The sequence below is a fragment of the Zosterops lateralis genome (genome assembly GCF_965231275.1).
Source record: "Zosterops lateralis genome assembly, chromosome: 1".
NCBI lineage: Eukaryota > Metazoa > Chordata > Aves > Passeriformes > Zosteropidae > Zosterops > Zosterops lateralis.
The window spans coordinates 7,363,718-7,384,827 of record NC_139762.1 but is presented as its reverse complement, the minus strand read 5'-3'; the positions used below and the strand labels follow the sequence as shown (position 1 = coordinate 7,384,827).

Below are 21,110 nucleotides of genomic sequence, written 5' to 3'. Positions count from 1 at the left end.
GGTGTCACCCTGGGAATGCAGGAAATGTTGGAGGGCATCCACCCTTCTTCCCTTGGGAGTACACGGATGACAACACAGCTCTTCATCCTTTCCTGTTATGTCTCAGTGAAGGGCTGGTTTGGATCAGAATGCCCCAGAGTAAAACTTAATGCTGTACAAAATAAGGCCTTTATTTAGGAGAAATTGTTGTAAATACCCAGAGAAAAAAAGTGAAGGGAGCAACATTGGTTCTGTGTGTCTGTGCCCAGCTCGGTACCAGCTGGTGCTGGGTGTGGTTTGAGCCAAAGATGTGGGCACTGCAATTCCAGCAGTGCTTCCTTGGGGCTTTTGCATCCAACCCATGATGTGTAGCTCGATCCCAGCTAAAATGGCTCAAACAGGGGCACAGAACTGAGTGCTGGGCCATCCCTGTGTGCTGTCCCTGTCACAGGGGGAAGGCAGCTGGAGACAGCCCCATTCTGATCAAAGTCTAGTGCTTTTTAGTCCTGTTAGGATCTCACATACACATTCCATGTAAAGTTGTAATATGAAAGTTGTTTTGAACCACATATTCATGTGAACCTCATGAATATTCTTATTCATATGCATAATCAGTTATGCAAATGTTAGTACTTATGATTCATCATTTGGCGATCACAAAGTTATCCTCTTTCTTTGCTCTTGTTTTGTCCCAAGAAAGGTAATGTGAGAATGAATCAGAACAAAGCAAAACTCTCAGATTGTTTCAGAACTGGATAGGGTTAATCAATAGGAAATACAGAATCATTGAATCATCAAATGTTTTGGGTTGGAAGAGACCTTACAGATAATCCAGTTCCAACCCCAAAGGACAAACCCTTTTATTAGCCAGAGACACAGCAACCAATCTGCTAGACCTTTTTCTCTCTTTTTAAATTTTTTTTCTAAATTTTTTTGTGCTATACAAAAAGGGACAGCTATTTAGTTTCATAACATGACAACACCACATTTTGTTCATATTGTTACCAGAACTAGTAGGGTTTGTAGCCAGTGTTTGTTTCTTCCTCCAAATCCTACATACATAGTGAATTGTTTCAGCTTCAGTGTAGAAGAATCCTGAATTGTCTGGTTTTCCCTCCTTAATTGTTTTAAGTACATTCTCCCAAATAAGCTGGTTTTAGCTATGGGATAGAGTTATATCTTCACTGGATTCCTTCAGCTGTAGTAGAGCAGGGCACCGACTGCATGTACAAATAACATATTTACACCAGTGCTGCTGTTGTCAGTCCAATAGGACTAAAGTTAATACAAAGTCCTGTAACTCCTGAAATGATTTTGCTCTGGAGATATATTATAGGTTTTCCTTCTTTGATGTGGAAGCCTTTTATAAAAAGCTTCATAGAGTTTAGAGTGTTAGGTTATATCACAGCAGCCAAAAGTATTTTGCTGTAATATTCATTAAAAAATTAGCATTTCCTATGTGATTATGACTTCAGTCTCAGTATTGTACAAATGTAAATAACATAGATACCACAATAATGCTATAAGGTAGGCTTCTAAAATATTGAAAAGCCTAATTACATTAATTTTATCAAGTACCCTGCAAAATAATTATATTTTTCCCTCCAACTCTGTGCAGAAACTGAGTCACAGTTAAATTGAATCTCAGATGTATTAGGCTGTGCCTCACAGTGAGTACTTGATGTTTGAAGTGCCTGGTTGAACAAACAGTTCTAAGGCTCAGTGTGCTGGAGTCACAGATGCTCTTCATCCATAAAATCTCATGCCAAATATCCAAGGCTGGCATCCAAGAGGAGATTCACCACCATGAATAAGATGGAAACCATGCTGTCTGTCCTGCTCTGGCTGTTACATGTCTGTGCTGAGGTGACAGTAGTTTTCACAGGATGTAAGAGATGTTCCCTCCGTGGTCCCCTTTGATCCACATGTCCCCGTGTCCTACAGATGTCTCCTCTGCCCTTGGCAGGCCAGCCTTGCCCGGCTGCTGAGTGTGTGGTTTCTGTATGTCTGGTAAAAGCTCTTCTGGCAGAGCCTCTGGGCACTGGAAATGGTTCTTGTGGACTTGCTGGATACATTAGCACACAATGAACACATCCCAGCAGCAAGACTTTAGGATCTTAATGGTGTTTTTCTCCCTTTTAGTGGTTTTTCATTTGTATCGATTACAGCTATCTCAACTACCAGTCTGAGCACTCAGGGAACATTTGGTCCATAAAAACAGAGGAGCATCTTTCCCCAGAACTGCTTATTTAAATTTGTCTTTAAGCAAGAACTGACCAAGGCAAGTTAGGTGTCCTTTCAATCCTTAAGGAAATGGAACACACTCTCCAGCCCCCCTGAAATGAGCAGGGGTTGAGGACATTCAAAATGCCGGGGTGGTTACTCTTGTCTCACTCCTTGGCATGTCACATCAGCCAACACCTGTACCTGCCCCCAACCCCAGTCTCCTCTGGGCCTCTGGGATTGCTGCTTGACTGGCAGAGCTGCAGGGCTCTCTAAAAATCAAATTAAATGGAAGTCCAGATGCAAGTTTGAAAAGGACCAAAGATAGGGACTGAGTAGGGGGTCCTTTTTGATTCCAGCAAAGCTAAAAGTTATCAGTGAGAATTAAGATTTTCTTTGAAAGAAATAAATACAGTACTCTGTACCACTAAACCCACTATTAATAAAACATATAACAGCCTAATTATTTTGCAGGTTTCATGTTGAGTGACTCTATTATTATAGAGTTAAGTCTCTTATTATGTAAATGCCATCAAGAAAGGTTGTTTTCAAAGAGGAATAATAGGTAAAGAACAGTTACCCATATTACATGTTAATTCCTTTAAACACAGAATATGCTAACTCTTCCCCAGATATGTCAGGAGTAATAGTTTCTTCAAGTAATAGATCCCTCCCTGAGTTGTTGGATGTCCAGTGTTCCAAGTCTAGGAACTTAGGGAAGAACCTCTGGTGCAATAATCTCTGGTTGAGCCCTGAAAGCTCACACCAAGGAGCCAGACTTACCATGAAAATGCAACACTGTGTTCTCCAACACTCCTTTGTGTGGCTGGGATTTTATTCTCCTTAATCTGCTCTCTTCTGATGGGTTTGAGTCCTGTTTGGACTAACTGATCCTCTACACAAATCTATGGAAGTGCAAGAAATGAGCCAAATTCAGAGGTCCTACAGCCCAGTTAAAAATACATATCCCAGTTCAGCCTCATGGTTTTTATGCATTTAAGTCTGTCCTGATTTGTACTGACACCAGAGAACCATCCTTGGTTTGCTGATGTTCATGGCACCAGAAACACAGATGTTGGAACCTGAATTTTCTGACTAGTGGTGGATGTCTGCAGGTTCTCAATTGGGTAATAAACACAGTTTAAGTCTGTTTGTTCACAATTCAGAGCTGCCCTAGGAACGTAACCAAAAATACAGCTGGGGTACGTACACGTGTCAAATAAAAACAGGGTGCTCAGAAGAGAAATTGTCTGCTAATGACACTGATTTTTGGCAAAAGATAAGATCAATCTTTCTCCTCAAAGGCAGCTGAAAACAATTTTAGTTTGTACAAAGGCTGTACAGGAGCTTTACAGAAAGCAAACTGAACCTCAGGAGAAATATGCCCTGTTCCTTTTTGTCTCTCCTCCTCATTGTATTTTACCTGCTGGCTGAAATACTATTAAAATTATGAAAAATAAGAAAAAGGAACCATTAAAGGATTTGAGCCATGTGCCATGAGATAAAGGTAATCCTGAGACTCACAGGAGTATTAAAATGACAACAATAAAGTAATACCCGTGCTGAGTGTCATTTTAGAAATAAGCAATCAGACAGCAGGTTAATACAGCACAAACCTCCAGCACTCTCATCCTGCCACTGTGCCTCCCTGTAGTGGATCAGACAGTTCAACCAGCTTAAAAGAGTTTTAATGGCCGGGCACAGAATCCCTTTCACAAACAAGGAGGTGAGATCCCTACTTTTAGTTTGGGGAAATGTGATGAAAAACTACAGGATTTCTGTAAAGCTGAGATCCCCCTCTGCTTTTCACCTGAACTGATCTTTGACCATTATTGTTGTTCACAGCCTCTAGCCTCTCCTCTTCTCCATCTACCCCAACACAAGTGACCAAGCAGCCCACGTTTCCTCTTGAATCCTATAAACATGAGCCTGAGAGACTGGAAACACGGATTCAGTGTTCCTCGCCTCCGGACACAGGGCAGAGATTTTCTCTGCCTCCATCTCAAAGTGCAGCCAAGCCTCCCATCATGACACCAGCTCCCTGTGCTACCTCAAAACCAGTAAGTAAAGCTTGTGTCCAGTTTTCCACTGGGAAATGTGCAGGGTTGTGGGTGTGTGGACTGTGTCTTGTGCTACAGCTGATGGGCTGCAGTGTGTGTGTCCATGCCGTAGGGCCTTTTACTTCAGTTTACTTCAGTTTGGCTGAGAGAGCAGTGGCAATGCAAAGGTGGTGGCTCCCTTCTGTTTTACCCAAATAACTAATCTTTGCACTACTTTCAAAGTGAGTTTTGCAATGGCTTCTGATCCCAGGATACACTACTGAGATGCCACCCCAGAGATGGATAACATTTTATTTAGGATTGTCTTTTATCTCCCTTAAGAAGAGCTGATGAGAGAGTTGGCAGCCAAAGAGAGCATATAATAAGGAAATTCACAGTCTGAGCTGTAGGGATTCTGAGTTCCTGCTGCCTCTGGAGTCTGAGATGATTGGGACAGCTGGTGACTAATAGCACAAGTTGATAGCACACCTCCTGCCCCAGCTCAGAAAGTAGAAAAAGAAGGGCAGCACTACCAGGGCATTTATCCAGCCTCCCACAGAGCAAAGGTATCTTTATAAGAGTGGTTTCTTCTAGCTCTGGGTAATTCATGAACTCAGCAGTTCTGGGAACACCTGAATTCCAGCCTCTGATTTTCTCCAGTGCTGCACAGTTCTGCACCTCCTCCCTTGTCCCTTGGCCAGCCTGAGTCTCAGAGGCATCACCCTCCTTTTCTTTCTCCTCTGCCTTTTTGCCCCCTTTTCCTTTTGTGTTATTTACTTCACATTCCCTGTATCTTTCCATTCCTCTGACTCATGGAGCCAGCAGACCATGGTCTGTCACCAGAGTAAACTACCCTGCATCTGCCTTGCCCAGCTTTTCTTCCTTTTTTTTTTCCTTCCAAAATATAAAATCTTCAACATTTTTTGTACCTAGAAATCTAAAACTGCAAAGGGCATACAGGTTCATGAGGTCAGTTGCTCTGTTGAACAGCTACAAGTTCTGTTTCATTTCAGTTCTCAGTAATTTATTTAAAAGCAGGAAGTTTCCTCCCACTCACCCATGGGAAAGCTGTTCCAGATCTGAACACAGTAACACAGCAATCCCAAAACCTTTCTGCTTTTGTGTGAGGCACCTCCAGTAGCAGCAGCAGCTGTTGTGATGCTGAGAGCATTTGGGTCCTGGATCAGAGTTCATGTACAACTTTCAAGTCATTCATACACATCCCATAAAGCACCTGCCCTATTTTGGGGGCCCCTTCTGTAAAGGTTAGGAAGTCTCTGATTTTCAACATAATTTTTTCATGGATGGGTTGTAACTATTTGTTCTTATAATTAATGGCAGTTTTCATTCATTGTTTGTTACATCCTGTTCTAACAGTAGCCAAACTTTGGTTTTTTTTAGATCAAGAAAGCCAAACTCTCCCTACAAATTACAGACTTTTGCTATGCAAAAGTAAATTATTAAAATATCAAATAAAATAAGTTCTACATTTATAGTTAGAGAACTCCAGCAGTAACCTTTCTGGAGCCAGCTCACTGCCTTTCCATGTCAGTATATTCTTGGGATACAGAAATTATTTAACCCAAGGGTTTGTAGGATACAAAAATATTTTGGGTAGGTTTTAGTCAAAATCAGTCATATTATTTGCATATGAATGTGTTCATCTGTGTTATGCAGCTACAGAGGAGTCTTTTGTACCTGTTAGAATAGAAGTGAAGAAACAGCATAATCTTAGCACATTCCACTGACTGAAAGACTGAAAAGTTTGTTTTGTTTTTGATTATTTGCTGATTCAGACAACATGAAGTTGAGTAGAAGATGCCAGAATAAAGAAACAGAATTCTCAGCAGGTTTTTATGAACAGTTGTGGTTGTATATATGTACAAGAGAGAGTCTGAGGGGTAACTCAGAATGCTGGACTCAATTCTCTCCTGTTCAGAAGATACAGAAATACATGAGATTTGTAGCACCTGGTTGACTGGTACCCTCTGTGCTCATTTATGTCTGAGAGCAGTGCAGGGCTGCCAGTGAATCATTAGGGATTTGGTTTACTTGGCAGTAAATGTCAGCAGCCAGAGATCAGTGAGGAACAAAGCTCTGGATGTTTAATTTTCAACAGAGACTGGAAAGAGAGATTAGATTTGCCATTCTCTTCTAGAAGGAGAAACTGAGGGAAAGGCTGAATTCCTGCCGAAGGATATGAATCTGAAGCTGATGAGTGTTCTCTCAGCACTGTTGTGTATTTTGATCCCTGCAAATTATTGACCCAACATTCCTTTGCAAATACAACAGCAGTAGAAAAACATTTTTGATTTGAGTACTGTATTTCAAACATTTCATTTATTCTGAGCTGTGTGTTAATAAATACATCATTTCACAATCATGTGCCATAAGCAGACCTGTAAGAGGCAAACTCAGTTTCTTCTTTAGGGATATATGCATCACTATTTGCTGGCAGAACAATTTCAGTTATTTTAAAAACACACTATGAATTTTATGGTAAATGGTTTCATAGTGGCCATGCTGTGAGGTGATCAGTTCAATGATATGGAAACTTCTAGTTGTCATCTGAAATGAGAAGTTGACTCTTATCTACAGGGCTCTGTCAACTTAAATCTCATTTACTTATCACATTGCTTAACTGGTAATGATAATGTGTGAGACCCCAGAACTATTATAAATTATTCATGATTGCTAAATATATTGCAGTAGGAAAGAGGAACCCATAGGCCCAGACCTGGAAATATTATTTGCAAAAAAAAAACCCAAACAAAACAACAAACTAGAAGAACAGATAAGGATAAGAAGATATATAGAATCAGGACTTGGAATTCATTTAAACCCCTTTTTATAATTAATGGCATTTGAAGCTCGTTTTGAAATTGTTTTTTACAGAGAGTCAGGTGCAGAATGGTCAAATCTGTTCAGTAAGAGAGAAGGCATGGAGGGAAGAATAAAAATACTTATTTCCCAGCAGATGTAACCAAAACTTTTCATGTTGTAGTAGCACTTCCAAAAGTGGGTATTTTCATGTGATTTTTAAGCCTTCAGTTCTGGGGAGGGAAATAAATAGTGGGAGACAGTTCCTGAGAGAGGAGGATCCTCCTTCAGCAAGTATCACCTCAACAGAGTACACAAAGCTAAGCAATTAACCTCATGCTAAATGGGTGCCTGTGGTAATCACCAAGGTCTGGATTTATCCCACCTAACTTTAGAAACCTCTCTGAGCTGCTTAAGCTGGGAGTACAGTAGCTCCAGTTGTCTCTGCATCCCCCAGAGAGGCCTTTGCAGGGGATGAATCAGATCCCCAGGGGGCTGAGGAACCTCTGGGGATGGCTCTGAAGGAAGGGATTGACTCCAGGTGCTGCATTTTTGATCCAGGCATTCCTCAGATGCCCCAAGCTGGGAGTGCTGGGGCTGTCACACACCACTGCAGCAGCTCTGCCAGGCTCTCCCCTGCATGTGTAAGTGTTCCCAGTGGCTGAGTTAGAAGGTTACAATGAGAAATTCAGCTGATAAGAGATCAAAGCTGTGCCTAAAGATCACTGTGTGCTGCATTAAACGGCAAAGGAGCAATTTGATTTCTCACAATGCAGTTCACGACTCTGTACTTTGGCCTTGTGTTGTTTGGATGGTGTAACCTTCAGGCAGTAAGTGGTAAATGATAACTCTTCTCTAGTGTGACATTACGAACCATGAAAGGAATGCAGAGAGGTTGCAGATTCGGTAAGGAACCTGTTTGCCCTGTTTCCACCTTGTCCGGAGTTTGAGGTGGAATGTGGCACGTTGGGCATTATGTGGTTGTATCCTTTTCTTTCATCCTTTCTTCTTCCCTTGATGCATAAGACACTGTGAAAATAGCACAGATATTCCTGCAAACACAAGAATTGCTGTGGTACCTCATCTCCTGGTTTCCCCTTTCCCAGCATGAGAGGAGCCCGGGCCAGAAGGAGGAGAGTTGTAACTCAAAGGAGAGTTGCAACTGGAGAGTTGCCTTTGAGGTCTCTTTTGGTGGAAAATGAGGCTGGGGCTTCCTCTGCTCACAAGTGACAAAAGCAGAACATACCTACAAATGGTCCTTTCCATATTATTGTGTAGTGAGCCACTGTCCTTCAAATAACTTCCAAGCCAAGTAATTTCCCAGAAGGTTCTTAACAAGAGGAAAAGTCTGCCAGAAGGTAGTGAGGGACTTGCTCTTAGCTTGTGTGAGTGAGTCCTGTTAAAGCTGCAGACAGAGCACACAAGAAGGGAGCCTGGTCTGTATTCATTGTGCACTCCTTGCTGCTCCAGCATATGGGAGAGGAGAGATGTGAAGTACAGCTGGGACTCTCTTCCAGTCCTGGAAAAAAGGGAGAAACCAGATTGTTCCTGCAGCTACTCGCTTGTTAAACAGTAGCGCTTCCCCGCAAAGCTATTCATGCTGCTTCTTAGCCAAAATGTAGTAAACTCCCAAACAGGGCTGTTAACTTGTTCAGCGTGAGAGAGAGGCTGTTACATCACACCCTGTGCTGGCAAGGAGCCTGGGAACCAGGATGTGTGCAGCAGGTCCTTTGGTTTGGCTCTCTCCAAAGAGCCATACCACCCATCAGAGCTCCATAATCTGCTGGGTGAGTAAAGAGATTGAAATCTGATGAAGAGAACAGAAAAGTGTTCTTTGATTCTGAGGTTTTCTTAAAAAAAAAAAAAAAAAAAAAAAAAAAAAAAGTACAGGGTAAGAAAAAAAAACAAAAAAAGGGAATCCAGTTTTCCAATGTACCAGAACTCTTTATTTCAGTATTTGTGTGGTTTAAGGCAATGTATGAGAGTGCCAAGACATTACTGTGATTCAGCTGTGATTCACACCACAGTAAACTGATCACCAAAATTAGAGCTCCAAAGGCTGTCATTTACCAGTGACAAAGCTCTGGCAGTGCTGGTGTGTCCAGGCTCCTTTTAAGTGCCTTAATAGCAGCACTCCTGGGAGGTGATTGTGTTCCCTAAGAGATCCCATGGGCTGTAACCAGCTATCCTTGTTTAATCCTTTTTCCTTATGGGAGCTGTTGCTATACATGTGAAAATGTGTTTAAATTTAAAATATTTCTCCAATAGTGGGCACATAACTAATTAGTTGCAAACCTAGTAAAGGAATCACTCTGTGATGAACCCGACAACAATTATGAAAATACTGCTGGGAAAATGTCTGGAGCCCACCTGATTTGATTTCAATCTCCTTTGAACAGAGCATGATGGTGGCTCCACTGAATCAAATATAAGTTCCTAGGAGAAATAATTAATATGGTTGGAAAGTCCATAGTGAGATTTAGTGGGACATAAAGAATAAATGAATCTGAACTTTGCAAAAATAGAAAGCTTCAGCTATATCATGCTACTTTTTAATTACAGTTCCCATTTTATTAATATTCTGCTTCCTCACTTCACTTTCTCCCTATTAGTCTTTTGTATCCCATTTGGTGTTTTTCTCACATTATAGAATATGCAAAAAGCATCTTGCTATCCCTTTTATATTGATTAATTTGTTGTTTTGTTTTTTTTTAAAGCTACTTACTTGTTTTAAAAGAAAAAAAATTCAACCACAGCCTCCTGAAACACTGGTGTCCTCATATATTTATATTCTGGTTGCAGTGTCCAGATTTGTGCAATCAATCTTACAATGCAGAGAGATTTTATTGCATAAAGATTATTTTTTCTGCCCTAAGGAAATGTGTGTCTGTGTCAACTTGTGGCTTTTTCTGCAGCTACAGAAATAATTTAATCAACTATCTATGGGTTGACTCAGTGGAGAATTTATTTTAATGACATGAAGTCCTACAATTCCTGTTCCTCCTAGTCCTAGATCAAAAGGAGGAAGGCAAGATGGAAAGGATGAATAGCCAGAATGCTGAGTCCAATCAATTCTCAGCTGCTTTGACAGCTCTCATAAGGCTATAAGTAGCTAAGGCAATTAAAACCAGAGCATCTCTGGGGCTTTTTTAAGATACTCATTGGTACCAAAATCATGACCCCAGCACCCTGAAGACAGAGTTAGTAGCTTAAACCTAAATTACTTTTATCAGCCTAAATCCTGCACTATGCATGGTATAAAAAGGCTAAACCTAAGGATCTGGCCTCGTGTGTCTATATAAATAGATATCTTTTGGTTAAGTACCATGATGTAAGAGGGTGCTGGAGGGACAGCCTCATTTTACCCATTGAACTGATTTCTCATGGCACAGTTTATTTGGAATTTTAGACTTGTTAATTTAATAAGCATCCTGTTATTCTGCTTAGAAGATCAGAACTTCTGGTAGGAGTAACCTCCATCAGTGATTAGAAGCCGGATGCCTACTCTGTGATTTAATATAAAGCTGCAGTTTCATGCAGGGTGACTGACAGTTCCTCACCAGCTGTATTTGGACAGTTTTGGAACACTAAAATTATTCACCATCAGGGCTGTTTATTCACAAAGCAGTAGGGATTATAGAGCAAAGTTTTCCCATGAGAATGGAGGAGAGAGAAGCATCTTTGAACCTGTTTGGTTGCACCTTTCCTGCTTCTGGATTGGAACAGAGGGAAAGTGACCTAAGAATAATGAAAAAATGCTTATGGAAGGGAACTCTTAGAATTCCTAGTCATGTTCATCTCTCTTAACCCAGTTTTGTCTATATTTTATTTTTAGACACAGCGTCTTTAATGGCCAACAGACCTTTAAAGAATGTAAAAGGTTGGTTGATACCAGGAGGAAATTTTCTGCATGAAGCAGTCATATTCCTTTGTCACTTCCTCACAACATTCCCCAGTCCCTTTCTCTGACTGGATGAAATAAACTGGTGAAGTTGGAAGAAATAAAGGGGACATTACAAAAAGGGCTCACTCCTGTTTGGCTTCTTTCTTCCAGTTTCACATTTTATAGTGTCACTACCTGCTTGTGCAAGAGGAGAGCAAAACAGCTCTTTAAAAATGCAGCTGGTTGTTGTGTGTTTTTTTTTCTTTTAAGATTACAATCAAGCAAGTTTGGCCATTTGAAAGTCAGCTGCATGGGCTGCTGAGTCAGAGGAGGACTAGATACCATCTTGGCAGCAGCCTGGAAAAATGTTTCCATTGTGCTGGTGCAATGAATGCAAAATATTTATTCTTTGAGCTTGTTCACAACAGCAGCTCAGTTCTCAGCTGGAACCGAGGGTGGGGCCATGTGGAAGACATTTGTAGGAAGACAATAATGATTTGTACAGGGCCCAAGGTGTGCATAATCTTATTTTATGATTAACAGAGAACAAGGCTCCAATTATATGGGAGTCATAAACTGAGGTGTAAACCAGTGAAGTAATCAACAGAGAATAAAAGAGAAAAAGCAATGGAGACAGAAGGTTAGCAAAAGAAAGGGAGGGAGCAGAATTCTGAAGGGGAGGGATTACTTTAGTCTTTTTGCATATTTAGGGTTACAGTAAAGTGCCAGTGCTAATGTTGGACTTTTGACATTTTGATCTATCATACTTTTTCACTTACAACTGCACAAGCCCTGGCATCTGTGCTATGTAGAGAATCTTCTTCCTTGTACCTCTGAACAGAAAGTTACTAATTACTATTTTGTGGTATATGAGCACATACGATTCAAGCAGAAAAATAAAGATGCTTTTTGCCCTGGGAACCTTATTGTCCAAGAGCCTGAGCTAGCAAAGCAGGCCAGGCAAATTCCAAAACCATAAGGAAGCATTGGGTTGTTCCCAAACACTACTCCCAGTGCATGCTTGCAGAAGAGAGTCTATTCTAACTCAGTTATGTAGCCATAACAGAGTTAGCAAAGTTAGCAATGACAGAAGGCTCTGAGGAAAGGTAATCTGAAGGTTACAGCACTGGGTTTGGTTGGGGTTGCTATGTATTTATGTTGCTGAATCTCAGGTGCTGTTTTGTTCTGGCTGATGTCAGTGTGGTGATGGCCTTGATCCAGGAAAACACTTAAATGTGTGGTTGGATTTAAGCACAGTGGAAGCTCTGTTGGAGTCAACGCTACTGGAGCACTTAAAGCTGTGTTTCAAGTCACTTTGCTCGATCAGGGTCTTTGTGCAATTTTTATGGTTTATTAAAATATTTTAAAATTACAACAGCAGGTACTGAATATGAGAAAGGAAGCTGAAGGACAGAGGATGAAAAAAGTTGAGGAAAATATTAAATGTTTAAAAAAACTAAGGGAGAGGAGAGGAGAGGAGAGGAGAGGAGAGGAGAGGAGAGGAGAGGAGAGGAGAGGAGAGGAGAGGAGAGGAGAGGAGAGGAGAGGAGAGGAGAGGAGAGGAGAGGAGAGGAGAGGAGAGGAGAGGAGAGGAGAGGAGAGGAGAGGAGAGGAGCTTTTAATGACAATGGAAAACTGCTGCTGAGTGAGTGGCAGGGAGGGCAGCAGCTGGAAGACTGCTATCTGCCTGCTGTTGTGTGTCTGGCATTTCTTTGAGGGTCAGGATTGTATTTACTTGGAAACATTAATGGTGTGTCCTACCTCAGGATAAAGCTCTTTGTGTAAATGGGAACAGCTACTGATGGAGACTTGGCTTATGAGAGAAGATACCTGACCCCTTTCCTACCCCTTTCCCTTGAGCCTGCCAGAAACAACTGCACAAAAGTAAATCCCAACAGACATCCTGCACACAGGATCAGGACATGCCAAAGCTGATCTCTTAGGAAGCACTGTGAGGAATACAGAATCACAGAATCATTCAGGCTGGAAAAGACCTCTAAGATCATTGAGTCCAACCTTTCAGTGATCACTGAGTGCCACTTCCAGGGATGGTGACTCTGCCACCTCCTTGGGCTCCACTCCAGTGTTTAACAACCCTTACCATGGAGAAATTCCTCCTGATGTCTAAACTGAACCTCCCCTCGTGCACCTTGGGGCTATGGCCTCTTGTCCTGTCACTGTTTCCCAGAAGCAGAGCCTGACCCCCACCTGGCTGCACCCTCCTGTCAGGAGCTGCAGAGAGTGAGAAGGTCTCCCCTGGGCCTCTTTGTCTCCAGGCTAAAAGCCCCAGCTCCCTCATCTGCTGCTGAGAGAACTCACTCTCTAGACCTTTCTCCAGCTCTGTTGCCCTTGTCTGGACACGCTCCAGCCCCTCAATGTCTTTCTTGTTGTGAGCTGAGAACTGGACACAGAGCTTGGGGTGTGACCTCACCTGTGCTGACTACAAAGGGACAATCATTTCCCTGGTACTGCTGGCCACACAATTCTTTATACAAAATTGTTGCACAGAAAGTACACAACATTTTTTTCCTGGAGTATGCCATGAGGGCATGGCTATTATATAATATAAACTGGTCACCAAGTAGTTTCTTCCATCATCAAAGATTTTATGGGTACAGAGGTTGCACTATGAAGATACGGTTGCTTTCTTCAACCTTCTTTTTCTCATGCCCTCGAGGATTTGGCTGCTGCTATTTCAGGGAAAAAAAATCTTGGAATACAATGGATGTTTCAGTTGCAGAGTCATTAAGGAAAGCAAGAGTTTGAAGAGGAGAAAAATAGTGCCAATAGCTGATCAGAGAGACCTGGCTGCAACCACCTGCCCCATCAGAGATCACTCGTGCAGCCCTAGGTTATTCGGTTTCTCAGTGCCTCAGTTTCCCATTTATAAAAAAATGGGACTACACAGAAATGTTATAGTGATAAATACATTTAAAAAATTCTACCTAACTCAGATTTTTTTTTAACAGGAGCTGCAAGTGGTTTAAGATAAGCTAACCAGAGATAGAATCTGTTGTGCTTAAAGTTTGTAGCAACAGGCCTTTATACTGCAGGCTGTAACTGTGGCCAGCAAGCCCTCATGTTTTCAGAGCACATCAAGATTTACACAAAAGATCACCGTGAAGTTGGCTGCTCTCCTGAGCCCCAGGGAGGCATGTCAAGAAATAATTTCAGCTCTTCCAGACATTTAGCTACAGACTCAATCTGCATCTAGGGTTATGTGCTGTGCTGTGAATCCAGCATTTGTCATATCCACAGTGAAAGTGGATATCATATCCACACCCACTGCCCATGAATGAACCTTTGTATCTGCATCTCCACCAGCTCTGCAAGAACATGAGTGTGGTGGCTGCCTTGCTGGAGGTGTGTCCCTGGTCCTCAGTGTGGAACTAATTTCAATTTTTTTCAATTCTACTTCCTGGAATACAGGGCAAAGCCTTACCACTGTTTGCATGTCCCTTTATGATCTTGTTTGTAGTCATGAAACGTTGGGCTCATGTGCTTGATACGCTTCTTGCCCAGCACAGCCCTTGTTTCAGTCCTTCCAGAGGGCATCAAACCACAGAAGCAGCACTGAGCACCATCTGCTTTCACTGATCCAGTTCCAGATCTGGTTCCAGTGTACCTGGAATGAGGGAAGGATGTAGTTAAGAGGCTGTGAAAAGGGAAAGAGGCACGGCAGAAGGAAGGTATCCACTGTGTGTTGCTGTCATTGCAGATTTCTTTTGTGCATAAGAAAAAAAAAAAAGAAGAGGTGCACAAAAACGAGGCCTGGAGTGATCAGCAGTAGATCTGGAATAAATTCAGGAGGAGGCTTAGGTTTCTCAAGCTATGCACATTCCCTGCCATCTGAAAAACAGCTTTTAGTCAAAAAATAATTTACTTGGAGATTACACGCCCACTATAGTCTCTATGTTGAAGGAAGTTTATTAATATATTGTTTTGTTTGTGTATAATAGCAGCTACTGTGAGATAACAGACCTCAAAGCCTTAGTGGGGCACCTGATAGCACTCATGCCTCAAGTTTGTCACCTGTGAAGTGGGCTTGAAATCTAATGCAAACACACAAGCCCCAAGTGCTACAAGTCCTCAGTGCTCAAAGTCCTCCTAGAACTGCACTGAAAAAAATACATCATTATCTTTGCCTGGCCCTTTGAGAGAGCTTCCAAAAGCTCCTTCTGGAGCCCTCCTGGGATCCTCAGTGTGATGAGCACTGCAGAAAGTGGCCACCTGTAGCAGCTGCTCATTTTCTGTTTAGCTGCAGTTTACCTGCACCTTGTGGCACAGCAGCTCATGCCACGGAGTTATTTGTTCAGTTCAGGTCTATGCAAATTTTTTGAAGTTTTATTGAGGGTGACTCAGCTCTGAGCTGAAGGTTGTCTGTATTTCTCAGAAAACTACCTTTGTCACTCTGCCCTACATCTGGTGTCCAGGTTCAACAGATCTGATTTCAGCCTTTCAGAATTGCTGATGGTCATAAAAATGACAGTCTGGGAGAGCTGGGGCTGCTCAGGATGGAGAGGAGAGAGCTTCAGGGAGACCTTTAGAGAACTTTCAAGTGCCTTAAGGTGCTACAAGAAAGCAGGAGAGAGACTTTTCACAATGACATGTAGTGATTGGACAGGGGGAAATGTACTTGAGCTGAAGGAGGGAAGGTTTAGAATAGATTTTAGGAAGAAATTTTTTATTGTAAGGGTGGTGAGGCACTGGGCTTGAAGCTGTGGACTCCCCATGTCTGAAAGTGTTCTAGGCCAAGGTGGATGGGGCTTTGAGCCCACCTGGTCTAGTGGAAGGTGTCCCTGACCAGGGCAAAGGGTTGGAACAAAATGATCTTTAAGGTCCCTTCTGACCCAAACCATTCAGTGATTCTAAATTCACATTTTGATGAGACTACAATTAGGTTGCTACAATTTTGTCATATTTACTCGAGCCCCAAGTGTCATATCAACTAATTTCAGGCTTTTTTAGGGGGAACGTGTTTCATTTTAAGTTTAAAAAATATCACTGAAAGCTGGTGTAATAAATGTTCACTCAGTGAAGCCACTACTCATGGCTGAGCTTTGAAATATAACACTAAGATGAAGAGAACAAAATGGTAGATAGTAAATGTGTTCATTTAAATCAGATTTGGCTCTGAGTATTTTTTTTTTTCATTTGTTATTCTCAGTGGCCTCGGTTCTGCAGATTACTCATCAGTACTCTGGCCTCAATCCAGCTAAAGTACTTAAGTAAGTGCATAACTTTAACTAACACAAATAATCCTGTATTCAATGCCAGCAAATGAAGACACACATCGATGTGGGCTCACTTTCCTCTTTCCCATTCACTTTAAATTAGTGAATGCTTACCTGTGTTTTACCATTAGTAGTATCTTATGTTTGTTTGTTTTAGATGTACATTTTTCCCAAGAAAATAGCTACTATAATCATGCTTAGTACCTGATTGCTGCAGCTCTCTCCAGCAATAATTCCCCCTTGCTCTTAACTGAGCCCCTGAGTGTGATGAGAGGTTGGTCCTATTTCAAAGAACCGAAGGAGCACTCAAGCCTATGTGTAAAAACAGCTGAAGTACTGATCTTTTTGATCACATACAACAACAAATATTTAAGACAAGAACACTTTAAATCTCTGGAAGAGATTAAAACTAAGTGGCATCCCTGTGTTTGCAGTCAGGTAGAACACTTGTAACACCTGTATTCATAACAAACTCAGGTTAGTTCCTCACAAGTACTTGACTTCTTTGAAAGTTGTGTTTGAAAGGACAGAATTTAAATTGTTGGGTTGTTTGATTAATAACATGACACGCTGATAATTTTGATTTGGCCTCCACCTATACTCAACAGGAGTAATCTGAGGAAGGAATGTTGGCCACAAGGGCTTGTCTAGAGAATGCCTCTGATATTCCTGACTCTAAACTCCACCTTATCTGAGTAGCAGAGTGATACAGGATCAGACACAGCTACAGATTAGAGGTTATGTAAACAAATCCTGCCTCTTTTCTACTCCTGCCTTGATTTCTCTCTAGGAGTTTAGCTCAAGATCTAGTCTATTCCTTCAGATTTTACTTTCTTTGAAGTTTATTTTTCAGAAGTGCTTAACTCTTCTCTCACTGGGACCATTTTTCTTTGACTTAAACTGAGGTGCTGGAGGACACTGTGTAAAACAAGTTCTTTGTTTCTGGTGTTAGATCAAAGGAAGTTTTATAAATGTATTCTGTTTCTCAATTAAGTCAGGCAAAAAGTCACTGGGATTAAACTCCATTTCCATACAGAGATATTTAGGAAGGGCTCCCCACTGAAAATGTGAAATCTCTCTGCAGATTTGTTTCATGTATCTCCAGGGTAGGCAGATTCCAATACTCAGTATTGCAGTGAGAATTTAGTAGAAATGGAGATTGTCCATTTCATCATCTTTCCTAGGGCAGCATGCACTTTTTTTAAATTTAGGATTTGACTAAAATTTATTGTTGTTACATTTATGTTATATATTTGACCTACTAAAGATCCCCAACTGCTTATCACTCATGATTAACTCTGTAAAGAAATTAATATCGTAGCTGTTAAATGGGAGGATACCTGTAGCAGGAGGCTAGTTACTAGTTATAAAATGCAATATACAGTTGTTCTGTATTTCATGTCAAAAGACTCCTGCTTAGGACTTTTGGTCAAGTCATGTTCTTATGGTCTTGGGATGAAGTTAAAAAATCCTTTCAGGGTAGAGTTCTTATCCAGTGACAAACTCTGTCTGAGCTGTTTTGAGATGAAATCATTAGTTTTTTCAGCCTCACTTTGCATACTAGAAATACATTTAGAATAGATACTCCATCACTTTCATACCTGCTGTGGGACAGTTGTGTCTCAATTCATCAAGAGCCTCCCAGATTAGGGACAGAGCTCCCAGGTGAATCCAGTCAGGATCCAGTGGGAAACACTGTTAGTGCCAGGCTTGTTTATGGGGCTTGGTTACTCTGTTTCTAAACAAATTGTAAAATCTGAGCTGCCACCACCTTCATTTACACATGCTATGCCCTGGTGTGATTATAGCATTTGATATTTCAAAAGCCTTTTAAGACTACAGCAATTTTTACTGCATTCCTTCAGGATACGGGAAATAAAAACTCTAATCCTGTATTTTGCATGAGGCACCTCCTTCCTTATTGATTTGTTTAGTACTTGGAGCAGAGTGTCCTTAGAATAAATGGTAGAAACTACAGTTCCTGCTCAGCTGCTCTGGTCACCCCGAGGTTTTTGAGGTGAGGACTCTGCCAGACCAGAGCTGTGTCCTCACACACCCAACAGACTCAGGGGCTGCCACCCTGGCAGCCTTTGCACCACACAGGTGGCATTTGCAAATACAGAAGGGATCCAAGCTGGGATCCTGACCTCAGCCTCACTGATTCAAGTGTTCTCAGCTGTCATAAACCTACCGGTATCAGTTACCACTCTCTAGCAAAAAAACAAGTAGAAGTTTAATTTACAGTTTAACCAGCAGATGAAACCTCTTTTTTCCCTGATAACATCTTCTTTTCCACTCCACAAACCAGGCTAAATTAAAGCGAAAATAAGCAGGAAGTGTTAGAAATTAATTTTGCACAGATTGTAAGAGAATAAACATATTTATGACATACATTTGGGGAAAACTGTAAGTTGTTCTTTGACAGCTCGTCAGGAGAAGAGTTGTTAACTACTTTAGTTGTGTAGAACTGTAATTGTAGTACAGAGCAGTAGCAAATGGTGGGAAAATTACCATTCCTAGTTTACTCTTGCATTCAAAATGGCTTTGCCTTGATTTGCATTTAGATGGGAATTCCTTCTGTTGCTCTTCAATCCATTAGGTTTTATAAGTAGCTTTTTTTTTTTTTTTTTTTTTTTTTTTTTTTTTTTCTGAAGTGCTGGGAAAGGCAGTTTTACTGCTGAGCTGTGCAGGTGACACCCCAGCATATCCATATTAAGCCATCAGGAAAGAGAAAGGCAGCCTTGAATTTACCTGGAAATGCCTATTTCTAAATAAAGCACAGGTAACATTTTGGTTGCAGTGCCTGAGTAAGTCTGCTCCACATAGACTTGTGATTTGCAGTAGGTTTTCTTTTTTTAGGTCATTCTTTCTATTCCTACCAAGTCACCAAAGACTGATATATAACCTGTATTACTACTCAGAAAATACTTGTTTTAGAATATTTCTATTTCAGAATTCAGGCTACTTGTTTGAAGGAAGTGGGGAAAGAAAATTTACATTTGTATAGGTGGTTAGTAAACTGGGTTTTGTACATAACATACATATAAAGAATTCTCATTGAATTACCATACTAAGACTATATATATTTTTGTAAAGATTGGACAAATACAGAAACAAACAAACAAAAAAAAACCAAGTCTCAAAGACACATTAAAAATTCATTTTCCCCATCAACAAAATCAACTGTATGGAAATAATAATGAACAAATGGGGTTTCTTAATCCCTTGCTTAAATCTCTGTGACAGAGATTTTAGAGGGGTTTTTTTGGCAAAACATGCTGGGGCTTTGCTTCTGTTACACTCAGAAAGTTCTCCCAAAGTCCAGCCCAAGAATTCTTCACTAAAGGCTAAGTTGATAACTTTTCATCCCATAACCAGTGGACCCAGAAGATAATCACTTTTGTTCTTGCAAAAATACATTATGTTTGGAGACTGATGAGTATTTTCCTTCAGTTTTCTTTTTCTGGTGTTGTGGTTTGTTTGGGGTTTGGGTTGTTTGTTTGTTTGTTTGTTTGTGGGATTTTGGTTTGGTTTGGGGGGGGGGTTGTTCTTTTTGTGGGGGTTTTTGGGGTTTTTTTTTCCCTTTGTAGATGAAGAAACTGGGAAGTTTTCAAGTTCATCTTTACAGGTCATGTTTTCTGAACACATAGATCATTGCTGTTCCTCTTTTTTTAGACTCTTTTAGTTCATTCTTGAGTTTAATCCCTAAATCTGAATGCAGTATCCCAGCTGGCATCTAACCAGGGAATGTGTAGCACAGATGCTCCATGTCTTACCTATAACACATTTGTAAACAGTGTGATTTTTTTTTTTATTTCCAAGAAACTGACATTGTAGACTTGCATTTAGTTTCACTCCGAGGTCTTTTCCTTGCATGACTGCTGGAAGTCAATCCTTTCCCATTTTATTTTTGCATTTGATTATTGTATAACACACTCTACTTACCCATATCAAAGTGCATCCTGTTTTTCAAAGCACTGCAGCAACTCTCAAAGTTATTTTAAATTCTAGGCCTGTCCCTAAAAAAGCAGCTTCTTTTACCATTAAGTCACTTTGAGTCATTTGAAAATGTGGTCAGGTTATTCATTATTTCTTCGTTGAGTCATCAGTGGAAACACTGAATGATGTTAGACAGAACACAGACCTCTGTGGAACCCTCCCAGTTAGATAAAGAAATCTTAGTACCTTTCTTGAGAACATTGTTGTGACCTTTAGCACCTTTAGCATTGTTATGACCTCGTTTCACCCAGACAATCTGGTTTGCTCGTGTGTGTGTCAGGCAAGAGTATCTAAAGTCCAGTGAACTCACACTGGATCTGCTGCCCACAGCACTTCCAGCCTCTCATTAGAGAGGCTGAGAGTGCTTTAGTTGCACGCCTTGGCTTGTTGTTGCTGATGATCCTTCTTTCCTGTATCTGCTTAAAATGGGGGTGGTTGGTCTGTTACACATCTCAGAATCAAACTTGCACCAAAGGGTGTAAGGCAAGATGGCAGGAAACTATATAAAAAATTACCATCTTCTGATGTTAATTGTTCACATTCCTGAACCATCCCTATGACTTAAATAATTAGCATGTTCTTATGGGATGGGATTCCTTCAGTAGGACACAGGACTGAAAGGACTCCTAGACAGAAAAAAAGAAACAAAGGTCATCAGATAAGATTTAATGTATTTGCTGTAAGTGCATCTATAGTTTACAGGACTGATTTTACTTCCACAGAGTATTAGTCACTCCTCACTCCCTTTACCCTAGGAAGCTAAAGAAAACAGCCAGAGACAAAGTAAGCAGTTGCCTATTAAAATTTACATCCCAGCCTTCCCAGAAATCCTAAAATCTCTTTGGTTTACATCTACTTTTTGTGACTTTTTCTGTTGCAACAACCATGAATTTTTTTACTTTGTGTCTCCAAAGACTGATGCCACTGCTGTAT

The 21,110-nt window shown here is 40.9% G+C and overlaps 1 protein-coding gene across 4 annotated transcripts in view; it reads left to right on the top strand.

Moving 5' to 3' along the window:
- Positions 1-21,110, top strand: part of PRKAG2 (protein kinase AMP-activated non-catalytic subunit gamma 2) — a 210,851-nt gene that overhangs the window by 139,489 nt on the left and 50,252 nt on the right. For all 4 annotated transcript variants that reach the window (XM_083866373.1, XM_083866375.1, XM_083866374.1 and 1 more), the window contains one exon: positions 4,048-4,262. In XM_083866373.1, coding sequence (XP_083722499.1) covers positions 4,048-4,262 — 215 coding nt within the window. The remainder of the gene's footprint in view (positions 1-4,047; positions 4,263-21,110) is intronic.